The sequence below is a fragment of the Westerdykella ornata genome (genome assembly GCF_010094085.1).
Source record: "Westerdykella ornata strain CBS 379.55 unplaced genomic scaffold EI97scaffold_1, whole genome shotgun sequence".
NCBI lineage: Eukaryota > Fungi > Ascomycota > Dothideomycetes > Pleosporales > Sporormiaceae > Westerdykella > Westerdykella ornata.
Window position 1 is genome coordinate 1,724,967 of NW_022986851.1, and position 21,472 is coordinate 1,746,438.

General features: G+C 50.9%; 6 protein-coding genes across 6 annotated transcripts; 3 read left to right on the top strand and 3 right to left on the bottom strand.

Moving 5' to 3' along the window:
* Positions 1 to 689: 689 nt before the first annotated feature.
* On the top strand, positions 690 to 1,282 carry EI97DRAFT_472539 (uncharacterized protein; the record flags this gene model as incomplete). Its single annotated transcript, XM_033801854.1, has 2 exons — positions 690 to 999; positions 1,063 to 1,282. Coding segments are annotated over 2 exons (456 nt in total), but the record flags the coding sequence as incomplete, so codon positions are not given.
* Positions 1,283 to 6,594: 5,312 nt separating this feature from the next.
* On the bottom strand, positions 6,595 to 8,983 carry EI97DRAFT_497874 (uncharacterized protein). The gene is made up of 3 exons (XM_033802528.1): positions 8,851 to 8,983; positions 8,495 to 8,786; positions 6,595 to 8,442 (listed from the first exon to the last, which is right to left on the bottom strand). The coding sequence occupies exons 2-3, from the start codon at positions 8,717 to 8,719 to the stop codon at positions 6,700 to 6,702; spliced, it is 1,968 nt and encodes a 655-aa protein (XP_033658761.1). The 5' UTR covers positions 8,720 to 8,786; positions 8,851 to 8,983; the 3' UTR covers positions 6,595 to 6,699.
* Positions 8,984 to 9,685: 702 nt separating this feature from the next.
* On the bottom strand, positions 9,686 to 11,698 carry EI97DRAFT_438610 (uncharacterized protein; the record flags this gene model as incomplete). The annotated part of the gene is made up of 1 exon (XM_033799509.1): positions 9,686 to 11,698. One exon carries the CDS (start codon positions 11,696 to 11,698, stop codon positions 9,686 to 9,688), a length of 2,013 nt encoding a protein of 670 aa, XP_033658762.1.
* A 735-nt stretch (positions 11,699 to 12,433) lies between these two features.
* On the bottom strand, positions 12,434 to 13,537 carry EI97DRAFT_23470 (uncharacterized protein). The gene is made up of 4 exons (XM_033793985.1): positions 13,298 to 13,537; positions 13,128 to 13,222; positions 12,892 to 13,103; positions 12,434 to 12,551 (listed from the first exon to the last, which is right to left on the bottom strand). Exons 1-4 carry the CDS (start codon positions 13,446 to 13,448, stop codon positions 12,518 to 12,520), a joined length of 492 nt encoding a protein of 163 aa, XP_033658763.1. The 5' UTR covers positions 13,449 to 13,537; the 3' UTR covers positions 12,434 to 12,517.
* A 1,996-nt stretch (positions 13,538 to 15,533) lies between these two features.
* On the top strand, positions 15,534 to 16,051 carry EI97DRAFT_472545 (uncharacterized protein; the record flags this gene model as incomplete). Its single annotated transcript, XM_033801855.1, has 1 exon — positions 15,534 to 16,051. The coding sequence occupies one exon, from the start codon at positions 15,534 to 15,536 to the stop codon at positions 15,900 to 15,902; it is 369 nt and encodes a 122-aa protein (XP_033658764.1). The 3' UTR covers positions 15,903 to 16,051.
* A 1,541-nt stretch (positions 16,052 to 17,592) lies between these two features.
* EI97DRAFT_463594 (uncharacterized protein) lies at positions 17,593 to 18,479 on the top strand (the record flags this gene model as incomplete). The annotated part of the gene is made up of 3 exons (XM_033801366.1): positions 17,593 to 17,930; positions 17,987 to 18,381; positions 18,436 to 18,479. The coding sequence occupies 3 exons, from the start codon at positions 17,593 to 17,595 to the stop codon at positions 18,477 to 18,479; spliced, it is 777 nt and encodes a 258-aa protein (XP_033658765.1).
* Positions 18,480 to 21,472: the final 2,993 nt, after the last annotated feature.

Below are 21,472 nucleotides of genomic sequence, written 5' to 3' on the forward strand. Positions count from 1 at the left end.
AGAGATATGGTGCCTAATACATGTTCTTCTCTTCAACACAGTTGCGTGCGCAACTTCTAAAGACCCACACATTCGACCGATGTGTCCTAAGGATCGGATTGATGTTCTGCTGTCTCCCGCATCCTCTGCTCTCACTCCGCCAATCCGTTACATCTGCAGAGGCCACGCAGAAGCGTGTTTTGTAGGGCCAATAAGATCGTGTATCACGCTGCGCATCTTCGATCAGTCCTTTCTTACACGAGGAGGCGTTGAGCCTACACTATCGTTGGATAACATCTTCAGGAATCCATCTAAGGAACTACGGTGAAAAGGCGCCTACGGTTCAATCATTAGATAATCTTCTGTCTTCAGCGTGTGGCATGCTCCAGGAGCACGGGAATGACGTTTCATACAGGGTGAATAAGAAGGATATGGAATGCATTCAAGATGAGCACTTGAGGGATTTTACCCCGCCACTGCCACCACAAGGCGTGTTTCTTAGAAAAACATACGATATCTTCAGCCTGATACCAAGCCACTGTGCTCAGCTTCCAATGGAAACGGTATCTAAGCGAGCCATTGCTTCAGCTGAGGGGGATGCATATACACCGCGGGGAGTGAGCTAAGGGGTAAGTGACTAAACCGATAAAATATAAAGGAGGAGCAGAAACTCACCCTTGTTTCCTACTGTGTTCACCCGTCGTTATCACGGAAACAATTTCAATACCTTGACTCTTCCCCTTGCACCCCGCGGTTTAATTTCCTTATCTATTCTCCTTGGACGACCTAGTGAAACATCGATTGCTCTAGAGGGATCAATCAGCTTCGCCAAGATGCCCGAACCTATCACCATGGGCATTATTGCCATCTGCTACGCGCTTTTCAGCGTTGCCAACACGATCATTGAGACTATCGTAAAATTCTTCAAAGCCATACGAGAGTACCGCCTGGAGAGGCTATTCAAGAAAATGGGAGGATTGATACAAGAGCACAAGCAAGATGGATATTTAGATAGGATGCGTAAGTCCAGCACTTTGTTTGTTATCTGGGTGTCAAAACACGTGCTCACGACAAGGTGAAAAGAGCGACGAAGCCTCCACGGCATGCTCCAAAAGGCTCGAGAAGCGAATTGGAAGGGTCATATTCAGAACTCGGGACAGCGAGAATTGATCGAGCAAGCTGATCAGCTTGAGCGCGAGATTGAGGAAGTCGTGGCCGCTGCTGATTAGGGTCACTTTGACGATGCTGCCCAGCCGTCAAACAAGAAGACTGGCCAGTATGATTCGGTGAGGAGCAATGCAATGAAGTGTTGGCAACACTGGGGCACGGGGAGCGGACCAGAATAGTCAAGAATGACGGATTCTGTTCAATCGAATCAGTATTTCGGCTTGCATGCCCCATTAACCGCTGACGTGTTACAAGTCTCTACTTATTTTAAGCCTTCTTGACGCAAAACCTCGGTTGACTCGTTCAACAAAGGGATCTTCATAACTGTGTTCAGAAAATCCGAATAGAACTATCAATGTTTATGCTACATGCCCACCCAGAAATGTCAGGACGAACACATATGGACAGGGCTCTCCAAAAAACTATGCTGCAACCTGCATGTGCTGTCTACTCCCCCCTAACGCATTCTTTCGCCCTACTCAACCATGTTCGTTACATGGTCGGAACTTTCGATCTGCCTACAAAAGTTCAAAGCTTCATCAAGAACGCATCATGCGAACCGGCAACTGAGTCCCCAGTATGAAACCCAAGCAGAAAGTCGATGGATTCATCCCCCAAGAACAGTGTCAATGGTTACCTTTACCACTCTGAGCGTCTTAGGTGCACATTCGATTATGCGATGCGCCGCATAACGTATATATATGCTCCTAAAAAGAGAGGCTGCTCCTATCCGTTTTCTGCGCAACAGCGGTAATTCGTTCAAATTTTTGCTGCGGATAGTTGACATTTCAAAAAGCTGGTCGGCCCTGCCATGTCGAATCCACCTCAAAAGCGATGTTAAACCAACGGCATGTACGCCAAAATCGAAAGTGCCAATTGCTCAGTAAAATTGTTTGGGAGAAAAGATGCCTCCGACGAGGTCCTGCTGTTTCACTGTCACGCTCTTACCTCTACTTTAATGAAAATAAAACTCCAAGAACCACGAAAAAGGTTTTTCCATTGTGTTCGACGGGTTACACCGGCAACATGCTTGAAGGGGCTTCCTCAAACCCTTGGGAATGCAGCGCACTCTCACACACTCGCCGCCAACAAGCAAAGGCACGATATACGAGTATCAGACTTAGGCTACACCTGCTCACTGAAAAGGAGTCAAAATTCTTATGAGGGTTGTTTACGTGTTGTTGCTTAGGACGAGCCAAAAATGTCTTAGTTGCATGCAGATGTTGTGTCTCGAAAGAGAGGACATCATGGGTTTAGAGTCAGCGAAACATGAAATGGGAGAGGCCGTACGAACACTTGCTAAGACAGGAGAAACTTTATAAACCACCTGTAACGGCCATCCCATGTGGCTATGGGCTGCCGAAAAATGAGGAATTTGCTCGAGTGACTTGGACTGGCAAGGCGACTTCACGGACCTGTGGGACGGACCTATTAAAACACTGCCACAGAATGTCATGCTCAGAAGTCATCCCTTGATATATGAGCCCTCGTTCACCAAATATGTGTTTTGCGAATCAAAACAATATAAAAAAGGCTTCAACGTGTTTTATGTTGGCCCTAGGAGTGCAGAGTCTAATTGCATCTTCTCATGACCTTGTTCCGACGCACTTCAAAGAGCTTACCAAGGAACCTAAATCAGCTGACGGACTGTGAATGTCTTTCAAAAATAAGACCCTTACTCTGTGCGCTAGTAGTCTAGCAAGCTCACAGAAATATCTCTCAACACGTCAGTCCAGGGAAGTAAAGGTTACTTCCACAATGTACGGGGTAGAGGCGTTTCATTGTCTCAAAATTCCCATATGAGCGTCCGAGAGATGTTGAATGGAGCGGCGGCACTCAACATCAGCTCCAGTTCATTCAAACGATGCAGTGAACTGCAATGGCATTGGGTTGCACAGATATTCTCATTGGCTTATGCTCACTGTGCCCGATCTCTTGCTTTCGCAGTCGCATCACTCAAGAACCTTAATTCGACTCGCAGAGACTGCGAAGAGGACAGCCAAGCTCCCGAAAGCCGCTCCGTCAGAGGCTAGAACGACCAGACGACGACAGTCTTTTCCTGTCAATCGTCGTTATGGTTACGGCTGATTCGGCTACAACACTGCGGAAAATGCCTAGGGATTATGGCGAATTCCAAAGACCATTCCATGCTTCAAATGTCCGACAGCCATACACAGTGCAACTATATGACTACCTCACCGCAGACAAACCTTCCAAAACAACCGCATTGAAAACAAAAAAGTAAAGTGCTATGTCTTTACCAAGTTGGCTTTTCAAAACCAAATCACCAGACGATATGTGATTCGATGGCTTGGCTACTCTCATCCATATGCAAGGAAGCTCTTTGCAACAATCATCTATCAATTATCTGTCCCACCAAGCATGGGCTGGAAGATTTTATAAATTTCCTCCGCCACTGTCCTCCCGCCCTTCTCTATCTTTTTCACTCCTAGTTCCCAAAGACAAACACCATGGCCCGATGTTTGTTAAAGACTAGCAAAGACCCGTAATGTTGCCGTCTACGCGACCCCTGCAACGAAAAAGAGATTTAAAAATAAGAAAGCTCGCGGTACTTGATTGACTTTTGTGGATTTAGGCGACATACGACATATGAAAAACTAAACGGCAGTAACCATCCTGCATGATCATCCCCAAACCTGCACTCTACAATAACAATAACATGCGCTTAAGAGGGGAGCTTGACTGCCCCAAAACACCTCATATGCCAAAAATGTGCAAGATCTTGTATCCAGAAAACACTCAGTGAACTTCGCATGCAGGTGCTGTGTTTGGAAACTCGCAGCCACATTATATTGGCCCATTCGCTCTACGTCCCAGTCCCTGGGCTACTTCAAAACGGCGAATATAAAAACCCTCTTCCTGCAGTCTTCGCTATTCTCCCCTCACTCTCCCACCTCAACAGTGCCTCATCTGAAAACTTGATGCGCACCGGGAATGTTCTTCAAAAATTGAATTCATCTCACTGATATGTGCGCCCGCTTCTCCTCACCCGGCAGCAGCTGGATCAAAATCCAACAGCGAAGGATTCGATGTTTCCGAATTCGTAACAGTAACTACAGAGACGTATATAAACACCTTCCCTACATCCTGCTCTGTGCTTCCTACTCTCTACAACCGCTGAGAGAGCCGGGTCCTAAAACGATAGCCCACGGTTCAATGTTCCTCCGCGTTCAGTTTTTGAAAATGGCTGGATAGCTTCATGTCCGCGGAGCACCATTTCAAATAGTCAACTAATGGTTCCATGTTGTTTGGGACTTTCCGTTTCGAAAATCTCCGAGTGGTTGTGCAATGTCCCTCGGACACTCTCACGGTTGAGGAAAATTGCGCAGTCGCACTGCATGCGCGGCCTACTACACACTTCGTAACCGCCATTTGCGCATTGGAAAACTCCCCTTTCATGATGGCTATGTGGCACCAACACGCCTTGATCTACACCCAGTTGAGCCCCTCAAGATGACTCCTTGGAACATATCTACACAAAACAGGCAGATGGCGACAGAATGAAGGATTTTCGAAGAAAGAAATGTGTTTCCGATACATAGTATGATCCTATAAGCAAGATCGCAATCCCATCGACATATGCTTTTTGTGTATCCTGCCGCAGCTGTACCGAAGGATGTCTCCAACATTCGGCGTCCATCCTCGCTCGAAGAAACAGGCAGAGAAAGACAAATTCCCAGATTCACCTGGAGATGACTTCTCCTCAACGCCCGAGAGCGTATCGGCTTTACTTCGAAATGAAAATCATCCCATGCACCACGATTTGATTTCCTCCTCGAGTCTTGAGAGGGCATGAATTCTCTTCAAATGAACATGACGCCTGTCGATGTGCAGAGACTGGCCTCGTTTCCGCAGCAATGTCTTAAAGAATGTACAATGGAAACTGTGACCCCCCATGTAAACAGGAACGAGATTAGATCACTCGCTCCACTTATAATTAGAAGCCTCAAAAAAGAAAGAAGAAGAGAACATGGACAGCGAAAATCACGAAAGATCTTCATGATGGCAGAAAGGGAGCACCTCAAGCTCAAAACAAGGAGATTCAGTATACGCCCACCCTCGACCGTATTGTTTGTCAGACACTTCCAGAAAAAAAAGCGGACCACATTTCAAATGGCTCCTATCCAGTCAAACAACCGGCCAGCCCAGACATGCGGCGGAAACCAAACTTCCCGAAACATGGCAGATCCATCCAATGATCTCATCGGAACATCTGGCCAAAATGCGAGTTCTCAAGGAGCATGTGCCATGCAGGACTCTCTCTGCGCAGCCAGGACGAAATCGACGAGACAAGCCAGGCATGTGGGCGGCATTGGATAACCCCAAAAGCGAAGATCTTGCACCCCGACACGTTATGTCAGACATCATCCTCATGGTCCAAGACAGCAGCATTCAAAAAGGGATTTGCCACAACAGATGTCCTCGCAGGCAAGAAAACCCAACTATAACCACCACCGACCCCCCATGCGTTCTTTCCAACCCGCCGCGCACATGTGCTATGACTTGGACCCGTCAAGAATTCTTAGAAAAGTACGGCATGTTCTCCCTGCGGCTCTGCAAAGTATCTGAAACGCAAAAAGACATATAGTGAAGCCATGTGCCGTCCGTTCGTCCAATTTCGACACGCGCAATGTGCGCAGGCAAGAAACCCAACTATAAAAGTTGGCCCCACCCCGACATGCGTTCTTTCTAAGACCATCCACACCAACATTGCTATGACTTGCGGCCATCAGTAATTCTTAGAAAGATACAGCATGTCCTCCCTGCGGCTCTCCACAGTATCTGAAATGCAAAAAAACATATGGTAAAGCCTGGGCATGTGCCGTCCGTTCGTCCAATTTCGACATCCGCAATCAACGCAGAGACGATAGGGAGGAACGTCCAAAAGGACTAACAAACTATCTTATGTCCAAAAAATACTATCCAAGCCTCCCATTTCAGTCTTGCTTTCCGCTCCTCGCAAAAAGATTAGCTGGTCTATCTGCGCCTGTCTTAAGATTTTTCATCTGCCGTTTCATGTGACTGGAGCGGTGGATCACCATTTGCTCAACCCTTCGATAATAGTCGTTATGTGCGACTGTGCGTGCGGAGTAGCCACTCTGCGGCCGGCCCAGAAAGGGAGTCCGTCAAAATGGGAGGAGATGCTGCATATGTGTGCCGGGCCTGCTAGATCCAAGTGTGGTGGGAACGTCATGTTAAATTTCGAGATGATGATGATGACGATGATGATGCTGATGATGATGATGATGATGCAAGTGGTGATAACTCGCAGCATCACAATGAGCTGCTTGCATTACGCAGAATACTTCCTGCAGATAGTATAGAAGCACCATACTCTTAGCAACAAGCCGTCGACGACATCCAAAGTCCTTATCAGCAAGATAAATGTCTATATGAAGCATCGTGCTCAAGAGTGGGTAGAGTAAGGTCCGTGAGAGATTACATCGACTATTATATATCAAAGCGTTACAACATTATAGCAATCTACATGCACGAAAAACAAGTGGTAAAGCTATTATGGTATAACGAACGTCACAATGCCATAAACTCGCCGAAATCCCACTCCTCCTCCTGTGCAACACCAGCCAGCTGTTGTGGTGTACTCTGAGTCGTTGAGAAATACTCATACCCGTTTTCCACGCTCCGACTACACTCCCTCATCATTTGCGGCACGGCAGCAGCCTCATCCCCGACCCGAACGCCATCGGCCTCATCACTTTCATCGTTATACTTCATCCCATCCTCACAAACATCCACCTCCCTTATCCACTTCTCCCTCAACCACTCCATCGGCGGATCATCCCCACCCCCCATGCCGCCCCTTCCTTCTCCCCCCTTCCCCCTCCCATTTGGGGCCCCATTCGCCACTCCCTTCCGCCCCCTCTTCCTAGGATGAAAATGCGCTCGTCTCAGGTGCGCCGCTGCATTGTAATACGCACCATACACCTTCCCATTTCGGCAATGTTTGCAGTTTGCGAGAAAAGTACCGGAGTCGGAAGCGTCGATGCAGATGTAGCCCTTGCGCTGGACCGAGTGAGCACGCGCAATGTGTCGGTCGAGTTCGTGGGTGCCGCGGAAACCCGAGGGGCGTTGGTTGCAGTGGGGGCAGAGGAGTTTGGCGTGCGCGGGGCGGCGGTAGGGAGTTTTGGGTATGGGTATGGGGAGGGCGGTGGGTGCTTGCTGTTGGATTGTGATGTTGGGTGGTGTTAAAGTTGACGATGGGAGTGACGTGTTGGCCGGGTTTGGGAGTGCTGGCGGGAGGGGGGCGGTCGGTGGCGTTGTTGATTTTGGTGCGATCCTTCGGGAGGTAGAGGCGTGGGTTGTTGCTGAGAGGTTGGGGCGTGGGTGGTAGGAGTCGGTCGAAGAGTTAGCTGTGCGTCTTGCTGATGTGCCGTTTTCGTTGTTGCTGGAGTTCGATGACGATCTCCGCATGTTTCTTGACATACCATTTGACTGATGCTGCTCTTCAAGATTGGCATTCAAGCCATTTGACAGACACTGATCTTGAAATCCTCCAAGCGGGGAAACGCTTGGAGCAGACTGTTGCGCAGAAGAAAAAGGGAACACTTGATTGTCACTGCCAACCAAGGATGAAGAGAAAGAGAAACTGGAAGAAGAAAGTAGACTATCACCGCAACCGCTGATAGCACTCGAATTAACAGGATCGAGAGGAAAAAGAAGAAACGAACCGTCCTCAGTAGGGAGCGGTTCAAAGCCACTAGCATCAGAAGACGGAAGACGAAGCATAGACATGGAATCGAGGAATTGGGCATTACAACTGGTGCGCCGGCTCATGCTGCTACTAGATGGAGTAGACGGTGTGAGGGCGCCCGTGGATGCAATGCCCGGGGAGAGGGAGCCGTCAAGCGGCGGACACCACGACTGTGCATCTTGAATTAGTGGGTCAACCTGTAGATGGAGATGATCTACGTCGAGGTGGGGGTTCAGGGGGAGAGCAGAGGAGCCCAGAGGCTCGATGTGCGTGCTCACGTAGTCTGCGGGCTGATACTCGACGACGCTGTCGGTGCCCAGAGCTGTTTGCTCATGAATGGGTTGCAGAGAGCGTTGACGTCGGAGGGCTGTGGCATGTGAATAGAGGGTGTAGTTGCTAGACTCCATATCACTGCAGTATTGCGAGGTGGGCAAGGAGGAGAAGCTGCGCTGGGCAAGCATGCCCATATCGTCACCGCTGGGAGCAGAAAACGAAGATATATCGTGCCTGTGAGAGGCGGCAGGTGCGGAACGAGTGCGGTCCATTACAATGGCGTCTGCGGTCTGTCAAGGAATTAGCCAGGGGGTCGGACGGAACCAAACCCCTATCGCATACTTGGATCTGAGAAGATATTGAGGTGCTCGACGCAGACATGGATCGTGGTACTTGACGAAGCTGTGAAGAAGGTGTGCTTCGGCGGGTGGATATTGCGGAGGTAGCTTGTAACCATAGTTGCTCCCGTTGTTCTTGTGGGAGGTTGGAGTTGCGCAGAGCGAGCTGGAGCGAGTTGAGGACTTGGAGGTAAGTGGGATCGGCGCTGGGTTTGGCCGAGGACGCCATGGCGGCCTGGGAGGTCGAGGTCGAGGTCGTTATGCTACGAGGTAGGGGGAGGAGGTAGCAAACCGTGCTGTGGTGATACGATCAGCGGGCTGATAATGGAATCAAAGCAACGCACTTCGCAGCGTACTTACTGTAATGACGAGAAGACGCACAATGGGAATCTGGCACAGCAGAAGACGTCAGGCTATTGTGCGAGGAAGGGATGAGAGGGGAAAATGGCGAGGCGGGAGGGGGACCAGCTTATGACAGGTCAGAGCTGTCCGGTGGGTGTTGATGTGTTGGCACAAGCAGGCAACGCGGCGACGGGTCCAAGGACGCTGCGCCAAGCTCAACAGGGCAACCCAGCTGCTCCCTCAGAGTCCCTCCCCATCACCACTCATTGGACCCGAGACACGGCACAAGGCGGCGCCATTGGCCGCTTCATTATTGTTTTCTGTCCGTTACCCGGATTGCGATGCACTGTTTCTTTCGTCCTGGTCCAAGTCTCGCTCACGCATCGCCGCTCCGACCGGCTCGACTTTGTGCCATCGACTGCCCGTGGCATTCTCCTTCGGCGTCGGCTAGTGAGCAGGCTGAGTGACCCTGAGGGAGACACAATTCGCGCAACGCCCTTTCTCGTGTTGCCTTCCAGCTGCAGTTCGCGACTCCTTATCATTGTTGGCTTCGTCAGCGCGTGCGGATGGGAATGCGGCTCTGAGATGGTGATCAGGTGACTCCCTTTGGCCAATGCACTATTCTCAGAATGCTAGTCTATTCTAATGTTTCCTTCCTATTTATTAATCATGATCACTTCACCGGTTTTGTTTCCTATCCTATCCGGCTTGTACCGCACACGGTGTTGCTGTCCCGTTTCATTCGTCGTCCAATCTTCTTATTATATCATGACCTTCAAACCCTCTATTCGAGTAGATGCAACGTACCCTTATTCATCTCAACCTCCACCATCCTGCAAAATCCTCCCCGTCATCATCTAGAGAATCTCAACAGCTCCCTGATCCTGCCTCTCCCTCTTCCCCTTTCTCTCGCCCTCCCCGGCGTCAACGGCGGTTCACTCTCCGCCCTCAAGTGCCCCGGTACCAACCTTCCTTCCACCGCACCCACAACCGTTTCTCCATCCGAACGCTTTCGCGAACCCATATCTCCTCCTTCAGCTTCATCCGCTACCTCCCCCTCTGCCCACTCCGATTCCAACCTCCAAAACCGATCCAGTATGTCCGGCCCAGAGACATCCGGCATCGCAGCCCCTGCGAATCCAGAGAAGTAGTCCGCAATATCATCCAGCACAGCATCATCCGACGCTCTCCGACTCTCCGAAACCTTGCCCACGTCTTCCATGGCATCGCCGAACGGCTCGAGGGTAGCGACCCAACCCTTGCGATAGACCCTATCGATGGCAGGCGGGAGAGCGCCTACATCGCACAGACGGACGGGAGCGGGAATGTAGATGCGACGACGTTGGTCAAGGGGAGGGGGAACGGAATCCTCGTTGATGGTTCCCATATCCCACATGCGTACGCCCCACGGGAGCGGTGGGAGACGTACGTTTGGTCTTCTGGGTACCCGTGGCGGCGCTGCAGTCCTCTTCCTTTGCTTTGACTTTCCCTTTCCGTTTCCCTTCTGTCTCACTGTCGTCGGGGTCATCGTCATCTCCGATGTTGGCTGCCATAACCGTCGCGGCCCGGGTTCCAGACCTCCATACAGCTCACGCGGCGTACTCACCACCGATCCAGGCGTATCCGGCAGATCCCTCAATTGGAAGTCTACCCCCCGAGCCTTGACTGTCGTCTTCGTCGTCGCCCTCAGTGTGTCCAGCCTCTGCACCCGACGCTGTTTAAGCGTTTCCCTCACCCGGATCTTATCAGAAAACGAAGAAGCCGTGGCCCTCGACGGCAAGCTATGAATGACTGTCGTCGCGGTCGACGACGCACTCTCACCAGCATCCCCATCCCCCGCACCAACAACTACCCCATCATGCCCAACCGTCCTGAACTCAGGCTCACCACCACTATCCGAATCCGAATCCAACCCCTCAACAACGAATCTCACAACCGTTTCCCACCTCTTGACCATACGCTCCGATGCCTCCCTCGGTGTCGTCCACACCCCAGTCCCTTCCTCGTTCCAAGTACTCCGCCCTTTCTCTCCATTCCCAGCGCTCTTCCTCTCATTCCCCGTCCCACTTGATCCGCCTTGTCGTTTCCGTCTCCTAGTCTCCTTCAAGGATGCCCCGAGACGTGTCGACGGCCCCGGAAAGACAGTGCTGGTCAATAACAATCCCGATCCCCCTTCCCAACCATCCCTCCGCCCCGTCCATGTCCCACCGACACTTCGACTCCGCCGCCCCCTTCTTCCCAGTCCATTACCCGGAATCCAACTCCCCCGCCGTGCAACACCGACACGCGCGCTGATGGCCCGGCGAGGGAGCTGCGGCTTGAGATCTTGGAACCCGCATCCGCTATCTGTGTACCCATCTACATGGGCGGTGCCGGTGTCGATGCCCGCCCGTGGTGGTAGTGTAGTGACGGTTTTCTTTCCCAGCCTTGGGCGCGGACGTCTACGGGGTGAAGGGGTATTGCTGCGACGGGTGGAGAGGCCCGGGGAGCGGGTTGGGGAGCTCGGTTGGGAAGAGGAGAAGGAGGAGGAGAGGGTGCTGGGTTGGGAGGGGGGTGGTGCGAGGTGGGTGTCTGGTGTGCGTGTAGGTGTAGATGTAGGTGTGGGTATACGTGTATTTGTACGTGCAGGTGAGGGGATGCGAATAGCAGCTGCTCGTTGGAGGGATGGTGGTCTGGTATTGGAGGATGACGGAGGAGATGAAGGAGAAGTAGAAGTAGGCGGAGGCGGAAGACCGCTGCTGCGAAGGGCAAGATCGTAGTGGATAGCCTGCTGCTGCTGTTTGCCTTGCTCTGCCGCAACGGAAGGAAGAGTATCCGGCATTACTGGTAATTGATCCAAATATCGACGCTGAAGTGTTGGGCTCATGGAGGATGGTACGTAGGAATCTTCCTGTTTCAATCACGACAATGTCCCATCTGCGGTTCTGGCTGCGCCTTCCCCGAGCACAAGGGAGACGGCCATGATTTTGTCTAAGCCATCCCTCATTCTCTACACGGCATCATCATTCTTTGTTCCTCGGCTCTCTATCAGTCGGGCGCGGCACTGCTGCGAAGATGTATATCACGTGCACGTCGTTGAGATGGACTTCTCGCTTCTTCTCAGAAAGCAACAAAGGAACACTGCCACCTTTCGGATCGACGTTTTCGGAAATCGTCCATTGGAAGTCGGCAATAATGAGCCGAGGTCTGTGCGGATATGCTACAGATAATTTTGGGTGGAGGTGTATATGCAGCTTACCCAAGTGCCTTCTTAGTAGTACATGTATCTGACACAGCTACTGGTTTGCTGCATGTTCATCTATCAAAGTATACCAGCGTATATATCTCACCACGACCCGGTACATCTTCCGAGCGAATTCATCCTCGTTATCTGAGTAGGCACATGAAAATAGAAAGCTACCTAGGTAGCAGCGTGCCCTAGCAGCATGTGTGGACAAGGGTGACAAGGCACATGGAGAGAACACTGGCATCACAGAAACTTGAACAGGACGATAGCGACCCATGAATATCCCTCTCATTATCTCCAGCCCAGCAAGCAGAAATTGAGGCTATCTATACAGACCCATATGCTCGCGCCGTCACCCGCACCCTCCACCATTATTACCGGCGCGGTCATCACAAGATCATTCGTGAAGTAATCCATAATCCATGCCATATCCCCCTCCTTGCGCCACCGAAAGCAGAGTCATTGACATATCGTTCCGATGGTAGAGAGACAAAGGGATCATGGAAAGGCCCATTAAAACCAGCAACACCAATACCGATCCGAACCATATACTCCAGCTTTTGAAATGACTAGGGCAAGACAGGAAGACGTCCGGGAGCAGGAGAATGCAGCGAGGCCGACGGCAATGAACCCGACCCTTGGATTGAGGTCCTTCCGATTCAAAGTGCGCGGTCCGTGGTAGATGATTCGGAGGCGGTGTTTCGATCCAAAAGGTCCACGAAAATCCAAAGCAGAGTCCAGCATCGTCGTCCGTTGGACGCCTCAGCAAGCACGCCGCTCCCACTTAGATAAGCACAGCTCCCACAGCAGCGAGGACCAAGCCGCTGAGAGACAAGGCATTGGCATTGGCGGCGGCAGTAGAGTCAGAGGGAGGCGCAGACTGGGACGAAGACGTGGTGGGAGCACCGGTGCCAGTGGACGTCTGGGATTGCACGGGAGAAGAGGTCCTAGGGCCCGTGGGCACGGAGACGGTGGTGTTACCACCAGAAGAGGCAGTCACGGTAGCGGTGTAAAGCGGCGAGGTAGGGGCGCTCACGGTGACGATGTAGGTGCCCGAAGTTGAAATGATGTAAGGGAGGCCTGGAAGAGTAGAGGCGGTCACGGTGGCGGTGTAGAGGCCCGAAGTTTCAACGATGCTAGGGAGAGGGACGATGCTAGGGAGGCCTGGGTGTGCGTGTCAGCCCTGGAGTCGACGAGGTCGTCACGTGGGAGAAGATTGAAGGAGAGGATCCAACGTACCGACTTCAGGAGTCTCACTCACGACTGGCGAAGGGGTGGCCGGGGGAGCTTGGATCTGGCCATCGCTGATCTGGGAGATGGGCTGGACGTCCTGGGGGAGAGCGTTGACGGCGGCAGCGGCGAGGAGGGCGAGGGAGGTGGAGAAACGCATGGTGACGAATTGAATTGCTGCTGTTACTGATGACTGTCGAAGAAGAATTGGATATGCTGGTGGTGAGATGCAGAGTGGATGGAAGCAAACGGGGGAAACGAGGGGAAGTCGAGGGTTATAAGTCGGTTGCTGTAGTTGGGAGAGAGACTGTGGGAAGGAAGGAAGGAAGGAGGCTGGAATGCTTATTTATGTGGCGTTGCACAGGAAGGAGGAAGGAGCGAGCGACCTTGGAAGCCCCTCGTTGTCCAGCGTTACCCAGCACTGCACTGTGACATGCCACGCAGCCTCCAACCATTGCACCTCACCGCGCCACCCATCCCAATCCAAACCCTCCCCTCTCCCAGCCATCGCCATCCGCAGCCAACAAGCAAGCCACGTACGCTCCCTTCCCTCGGTACGCTCCCAACCTTATTGTGATCCGTCCTGCTCTTGCACACGGGAGACACCGCGCGTCCTCGCCGTAAACAATAAACACACAGCCTGCTTGCATCACCGACGCCCGTCTATCCCTGCTCTCCTCGCCACTTTCACATCTCGCCGTTACCGCAGAGGCGCATCTTTCTCCTTGAATTCGTGCATGTGCGAAGCCGGCAGTGATGTGCAATTCCAATACTCGCCTGATGGATTTGATTGATGGTTGCATCATTCGTGGACGCACGCCTTGTTTTTCGGAACGGCCCCCGGCGGCACATCGTTATCGATACGGGTATCATGGTGGGGATCCACCAGGAACCGGACGGGTCCACGCAAGCTTTGCCATGCCGTGCTTCTATTCATGGAGATAATAGCCCCTTCTCTTGTTGGTTCTTGAATTTCTCGTTTCTTTATTTGCTCCCCTTCCCCCAATATAATCCAACGACACCAGACAAATACTGTGACCTGCTAGTTCTGTGGTAAAAGACGTTTCTCACCCTTGCATTGTCTTTGCCTGCCCCTGTCGATGACGTAGACCCCCGCCATCCTACTTTTCATCCCTTGCCATCACCCCACCACCACCTTGGACCTCCCAGCAACATGTCCAGGTCAGCAGCAGAACCCCATCAACGATACGGAGTACTACCGTGGTTATTATCATTATATTGCGCGTCCAACGTCGAAAAAATAGTATATCGCCTGCCAGTTCCAACTCCGCTGCCGTGCCACATTACTGAAACACCCACCGAGTCTCCGATTGTCCAGCGTCACGGTAGGATGATATATCCAACCAATGGCACACCCTTTTCATGTTTCTCTTTCAGGCAGATTCCCCGACGCTCGTACTCGTCGCTAACATCGCTTCCCCTTTCTCACAGTACCGTGCAGGCACGGTATCCGCACTTGTACATCGTTATCGATACGCCCATGGCGGGTTGCCACCAGGAACAGGACAGATCAACAAAAGCAAGCTTTTTGCCATCCCGTGCTTTTATTCATGGAAAACGAGATGTGTGATTCCTAACTTGCTCCTTCTCTAAAGTATGATTGGCTCACGGTACCGTATCAGGCATAAGTTTCATGAATTCTTGTGGGTCAGCAAAGGCGGGCAGTTGATTGGCTATCCGACCATACAGCTGCTGTCTGCTTGGCTATCTCTGTATGGAGTATAAGAGTATTGAATCGTGTACCGAGTCAGATTACGTAGCGAGCCGACCATTTTCCCTATACAAAATCCGTGAAAACGATTACAAACCCGCAAGTTTGCAGCGCTGCATCTCAACGCAACGCGTATAATAATGCTACAGTTTGTAGGAGTAGTATCTAAGACTACTCTTTTATATATATTCTTTTCTTCTAAGGCATATTTTTAGCTCGTTCCTGTTCTCTTAAAACAGGGGTGTTTTCCTTCTATTTCCTTCCAATGTTCTTTTTCCTCCTGACAGGAAAAAATACCTTTGTTAAGCGGTTAAAAAAGAAAAAAGCGCTGTTAACCTGTAGAATATAGCAAGAAAAAGTAGGTTTCTTAGGATATATTATATAATCCTAGGGGGTTGCGTTAAGATACAGCGCTGCCAGTTGCGTGTTTCTGCCCGTTTTCACGGATTTTGTATACTGTGTAGGGAAATAGCCGGCTCGCTAACGTGATCTGACTTGGTACACGATGATCCGATGCTCTACAATTTACAGAACTTTGCCCTCTACCACAGAGTACCGTGTAGTTTAAGTAGGGTATTGGCACTTTACCTGTACTGGGTACAAGTAGATATTGTCTACCGTAACCCGACTATCCCGCTTTCGTCCCTTGCACATCACCCACCTCCAGCTCCTACCACCATGTCCAAGTCAAACAGCGGAAGGCCATCAATGAGCCCTAAGACCCACAAGCTGAAGTCGACCTTCGGCAAAAGATATCGAACATACTACTCGGGACCCAGTTTGGTGGTTCCTGATGACTACATCAGTCATCCGCCAATTTGCAGCGCAAATGCCCTCTGCGTACAGAGGGCCTCGGATATCTATACCAATATATTACTCTGAGTGCACTAAGTTTTCCTCCTGCTAATCTACTGCACGCGTAGAAAAGGCCGCGCTAGCCTAAATATCTGTTCTCTTGCAACTCCATGTAACCTCCTACAACAGTGCGGTACCACCGCCCCCTCAAGGCGGTAGGAATCGCGTAAGAAGCCCAGTAACAGCTATGGGGAAGAAGAGGACTCGGCAGATCACTTAGAGCACGCAGAGCAATATATGAGGGCATTTTGCGCGGCGAATTTGTTTTGTTTACATAATCAATCCCTGGCCGGGGCCGAGTAACCACCAAGTACTGCGTGTGTCTCAAACAGGAAAATGGTACCTAGCTATATTGAAAGGCGCCTGCCAGCCCCAACTGTGATGCCTCGTCTATGTAGCGTGTGCCACCATCTGAAACACTTACCGAGTGTGCAATTGATTGACATAGAAGGGTGTATGATTGCCATGTTTTCTCTTTCAGGCAGATTTCCGACGCCCATAGGTAACATGCCTCCCCTTTCTTACTTACACAGCATCCTTTTCTCGCCGGTCCCGTCGTTGCCATGGCATCTTTTGTACTGTTGTTCGGGGCAGGTTTCCAGGTGCCCAGGCTGTAGCTACACACAGTCCGTCGATACGATTTCAGTGCCAGAGGCACCTAATCCTCACAGGCACTGTGTAATTTGGGGGCCGTCGAGGGCCAAAGTCCCGCCGAAGGCATAGGGGCCCGCTACGTATTGTACACAGTATGTAGGCAGGATATGCTTTGGTATCTACCTCAGCTCTCCTTGTCTCGCATCAGTTACCCTAGGGTACAGAGTTTCTACAAGCTGCTTCATTCAAAAGCCCTTCCACTTCTAACCGCCCTATCAATCGTCGTAAATCCAAGGAGAAATTGGACCTAAGAAGGCCTATATTCGCCCCCAGAATCCGAACGGAACAGCCCCTTTACAAATCCATGACAGGATTGAGAATCCGTATCCGTTATTAAAACCAACATGGCGCCACGACTTGCTCCGCCTCGGCGATCCTCTGCCTACCTACCTATAGTTGTTGATCCATCAGAATTGAGATTGCGGCGAGAAGCTGAATTGATCCTTTCTCACGGATAACGAGACGGAGGAACCTGCAAGGGGTCAAGTCTACCGCATCTTCCACGTCTGGCGACCCTCGGGGGAGAAAACAAGGGATCACTAGGGTTGCACGGATTATTTCACAGGCAGATAATCAAGTAAACCCGCTTAAAGTTCGCCATTTGTTTACTTGTCCGATGTTGGACAGCCCATACAAGTTCAATGATTGGGCAGACCCTGGAGGCGCCCAAGAAGTGGTCATTCCCGCCGGGTGTGGAAAGATGCGGGTATAAAAGAGAGCACCGTCGCCGGAGAAACTGAAGGCAGCTCAAGCAGAACGGTTTCTCAAGCTCTACTTGTGTCTTTATCACATCAAAGTCATTTGATCAATCCCCATTCTTTCATCTTCTCTGCTTTTCGAACCACCTCCAACACCTCTCAAGATGAAGACGTTCGGCGTCACCCTGGCGGCAGCTGCTCTTGCAATGCTGCCCTGCTCGGCTGTAGCGCTACCCTCTGCTCTTACGCCGCGGGGCAAAGCAAGTATTGCCAAAGACCTCGCAAAGCTCATCGGGCTTCTCACTGGACCAGACGAGATCTTCGCCTGGGATTTCGACAAGAATCCTTAAATGTGCAGGGTCTACATGGAAACCATTGACGGGGCGAACTGCTATGCGCAAGTAATATGCAATGACGGCGTAAAGGAATACAACGAGGGCAAGGTTTTCTGGAGCGCGTGCTATGTGGGCGGCCGGCAGTTCTTCAACGATCCTCGGATTGGCGAGTTCAGCATCACCTTCACCTCAGGAGGTCGTGAGAGGATGGATGGTCTTATCGACCCCATTCTCCAGCTCAAGAACGTGGGTGATTGGATGAGCATAGATGCCGCCGCCTTAGCGGCCGAATATAACAGCTACCAGAGTTGCGATGCAGGAATTGTGGACAAGGACTGTTACGACGGTCCATATTTTTGCCGAAATTTGTAAGCATCTTCGCGACTGAAGTCTGTTCCAACGTGCTAAGATTACATTTACAAAGCTGGGATAGGGGGGTAGGGAGAAAAAGAATGTGGGAGTGCGGTGTCCCGAGGGTTGGAAAGGCACTCGGTAGCCCAGACGACCCCCATCATCTGGACTCCAACGGACCGACAAACGAAAAAGGTTACGCACCCGGCCAATGCGGCATTCACGTCACCCATTACCAGAAGCCCGACCCGGTCAAGGACTCGTATTCGCTCGAAATCAAGCTCTTTGACAACAACGAAGTTGAAATCGGTGCATCTGGCAGAGTTGGTCCCAACTACAGCCTCGGGAGCAAACTCCCCTACACCGTTGAAGTCAGGACTGGTGCTGTTGATGCCGACCCGGTGAGGTTTGCATATGCCGGTTTCGAGTGGGATTCCAACAGCCCGAATTGCAAGACCGGTGCGTATGGTAAGGGTCCATGAGAATATGACTTTTCTACCGTTCCCGCTAACTCTTTCGCAGACAGCGGAGACAGAGATATGGACTGCGTCTTCCACTGCGACTAAATGGAGAAGCTGTACGATTGGAGTTGACTCCCCTTTAGTCTCTTCTCTATTTTCACTTTGGCCGTGGAGCTCTACGTGAAGTTTATTCAGTTTCGAGAAGGGTAGACTTCGCAGCAGGAACTCAGGGCTGATGAGTTGTTGGAACGGATCTCAAACAGAAGCCTCTTCATGTCTTTTAGTTCGGTGGAAATATTGCTGATAATAGACTGCACATCCTGGAGGCGGTTATTAGTGGACCACTCCACAGAGATTGGAGGGCCCTTTTTTGTTCTTGTATGTCATTTAAAAGTCTGTTAGCTAGCTGTTGAACGCCGCCTTGCACGAGATGCAGCTTAGGGCAGTTTGCTGTCACCGGAAAGAAATGTCTCTTACTGGCAATGGTATAGTGATTGGTTCCTTGGGATTTGACGAGTCTGGCTTTTTCATCGTACACCCAATCCTACCAGGATCTGACCTACTGCCCATCAGCAACTTCCGAGCAAACCATGGGAACGGTATAAACAGCACCAACCCACAATGATACCCGCACTCTCCAGATACAGTAGTCAACCGCCTGCGTCTACCTCCGATCACACGTCTCAAACTCCCTGCAACACCTCGGAAACACATCCTGCAGCAGCGGCCGAACATTCCCAATGGAGAACAGTACATATCTGAGCAACCCCTTCATTAGCCGCCAATTCTCCCAACACTCATCGTCATCATCGATTCATCATATTCCAACAGACTCACCCCTCCAACAACAAACCCGCCCCCGGCACAACCATGGTCTTCATATACCACACCACAGGACTCAACGGATCCTTCCGAATCATCTCCCACAAGCTCGCTATCTCCCACCTTCCTGATCTCTTCCGCATAAACTTTACATACGAACTTGATTCATTGCGGGAGGGGGAGGGCCGCCCAGTAGATCCCGTTTCCGTCGTGCATGTCGTCCGGTTTGAGCATTGCGTTTAGGACGCTGGCTTCGTTGGCGGTCATGACGTGGTGTATATCTCTGGCGGAGACGTGCGAGAGGGGTACGTTGGGACCGTATATGTTTACTACGGAGGCCGGCGAGGACGAAAGCTGTGTAGACTCGCTCAGTGAAAATCCGACAATCGAACCTCATCATCCAACCGTCTCCGTGAAGGGAACCGAAATCGATCCCTCTCCACCCCAAAACTCCACCTATCAATATCGTGACCCCAGAGAACAAGAAAGCTCCTCTTGCAAGCAGGACCTCCCTTGCAAAACCGCTGTTAAGAGGCGGGTAAAAAAGGGAAAGAATGGAGTGGGAAAGAAGACGAGAGCTAGGACACTTTTGACGACCTCGACTCGGCTAGGTACTTGGCCACAGCGGCTTTCAAGTCGGGTTTCGAAATCTCAGGGGCTGCTTCTGGCTACTTAGTTTGGTACTTCTGATGGACTAAGCCGGCGTGTGGCAGAAGGCACGCTCATGTCCCATCTAAAATCACTTACGCCGCCAAAATCGGCAGTGGCGTACCTGACAGCGGAGTGACTATCCCCCCCCCTCATGCTCTGGAAAGGCCTCTCTGAACATAATAATAAGGGTCTGACGATGTGCAAAGTACGGAAGGCAGGAACTAGCCCCTTTCCCCATTCTTCCGTTTCTCTACTAAGAACAGTGTCTTATGCATGGGCCTTCTATCGAAAGCTGGACCAACCTTCTTCAAGCAGATATCGTGTCAAACTTTGTTTGATATTATTACTACGTGACCGCTATGCTAAAAACTAGATAACGTGTTTTACAAGCGAGTGGACACCCCACCAACTTTGCGCCTGTTTGTAGGCGTATATCTCAACAACTATATAAGATAATAGAGAGTTATTAAGAGAGTAGATTAAGCAGTGTTTAAAGTATTCTTTTTACACATGCATGAGTTATGCCCAGGCTCTCTACATCTTGTGCAGCACGCCAGAGCCTGGCGGCTGAGTCCTGATCGCACACCACCTTGACGCTGTTCACGAGCAATCTGTTCCTCAAGCTCTTGTTGAGCTAGTATATCCTCTCCTGCTCCCCTTGTTAAGACTCCATGCTTCTGGATCCGCTTCTTCTTACACTGCCTCCACTTTATAGCTGCCTCATTAGCTCTCTCAAGGCTAGCAATCCGATCACATATCAGCTCAGCCGAGAGCATCATTACTTTAGCCCCCTTCTTGAGCTGATCAATTGCCTCAATAATTGAGGCTGGTGATAAACTCTTATGCTACCGAATATGATTCCGAATTAGCATTGATTGAGCCTCGAGCTCACGTATATTGTTTGGTATTTGAGCCTCCCAGAGAGCCTCTACTAGAGCAGCTGGAGGAGTAGGTGTACGGAGCTGCACATCAAGCTTTGACAGAACAACATCTGGCTGGAGAGGAACTAGGCTTGCACCTCGAAAGGCTGAACAGATGTTGGTTGATGTAAATAATTGATCAAAGGCTGCCTTGAAGGCTGGCAGAAACTCAAGCTTCGTGATGTGGTTGATGTGGTAGTGGATCAGAGCCTCAATCTCATGGTTGTATGCATGCTTCAATGGTGCAAAACAGCCAACGTCAAGAGGCTGGAGTAGGTGAGATGAGTGAGCTGGCATGCACAGTGTGTAGATATTGTTCTCCTTGCAGAATTCTTAAAACTCAAGGGAGTGGTGGCTCTCGTGGCCATCAAGGATGAGCAGACGACGAGCACCTACAACACGAGTCTTGGTATAAGTATTGAAGTACTTTAGCCACTCAACTCCTAGCTCATTGTTCATCTAGCTATTGTCACTAATAGCAATTGCCCAGTCGCGTGGGATATCAGCTTCCTCATACCAGGCAGAGAAATAGTGTTGGCCAGCAAAGATAATAAATGGTACGATAGCCTAACCAGTAGCATTGATTCCTTGGATGACCATCACCCACTCACGATTGCCTGGCTGGATAGCCTTTGGCTGGCCTCTCCTCTCTGACCCTGTTACAACAAGCTGAGTAGTGATCTTGCCCATCATAAAGCCAGCCTC

Bases quoted from the DNA above. Each gene is read 5' to 3' on its own strand.
- EI97DRAFT_497874 (XM_033802528.1), bottom strand. From the start codon at position 8,719: ATGGCGTCCTCGGCCAAACCCAGCGCCGATCCCACTTACCTCCAAGTC. The intron at 8,443-8,494 runs GTATGCGATAGG...ATTCCTTGACAG, and splicing joins CAATATCTTCTCAGATCCAA to ACCGCAGACGCCATTGTAAT.
- EI97DRAFT_23470 (XM_033793985.1), bottom strand. From the start codon at position 13,448: ATGCGTTTCTCCACCTCCCTCGCCCTCCTCGCCGCTGCCGCCGTCAAC. The intron at 13,223-13,297 runs GTACGTTGGATC...ACGCACACCCAG, and splicing joins GAGTGAGACTCCTGAAGTCG to GCCTCCCTAGCATCGTCCCT. The intron at 12,552-12,891 runs GTCTCTCAGCGG...TCCATGATCCCT, and splicing joins GCCGCCAATGCCAATGCCTT to TTGTCTCTCTACCATCGGAA.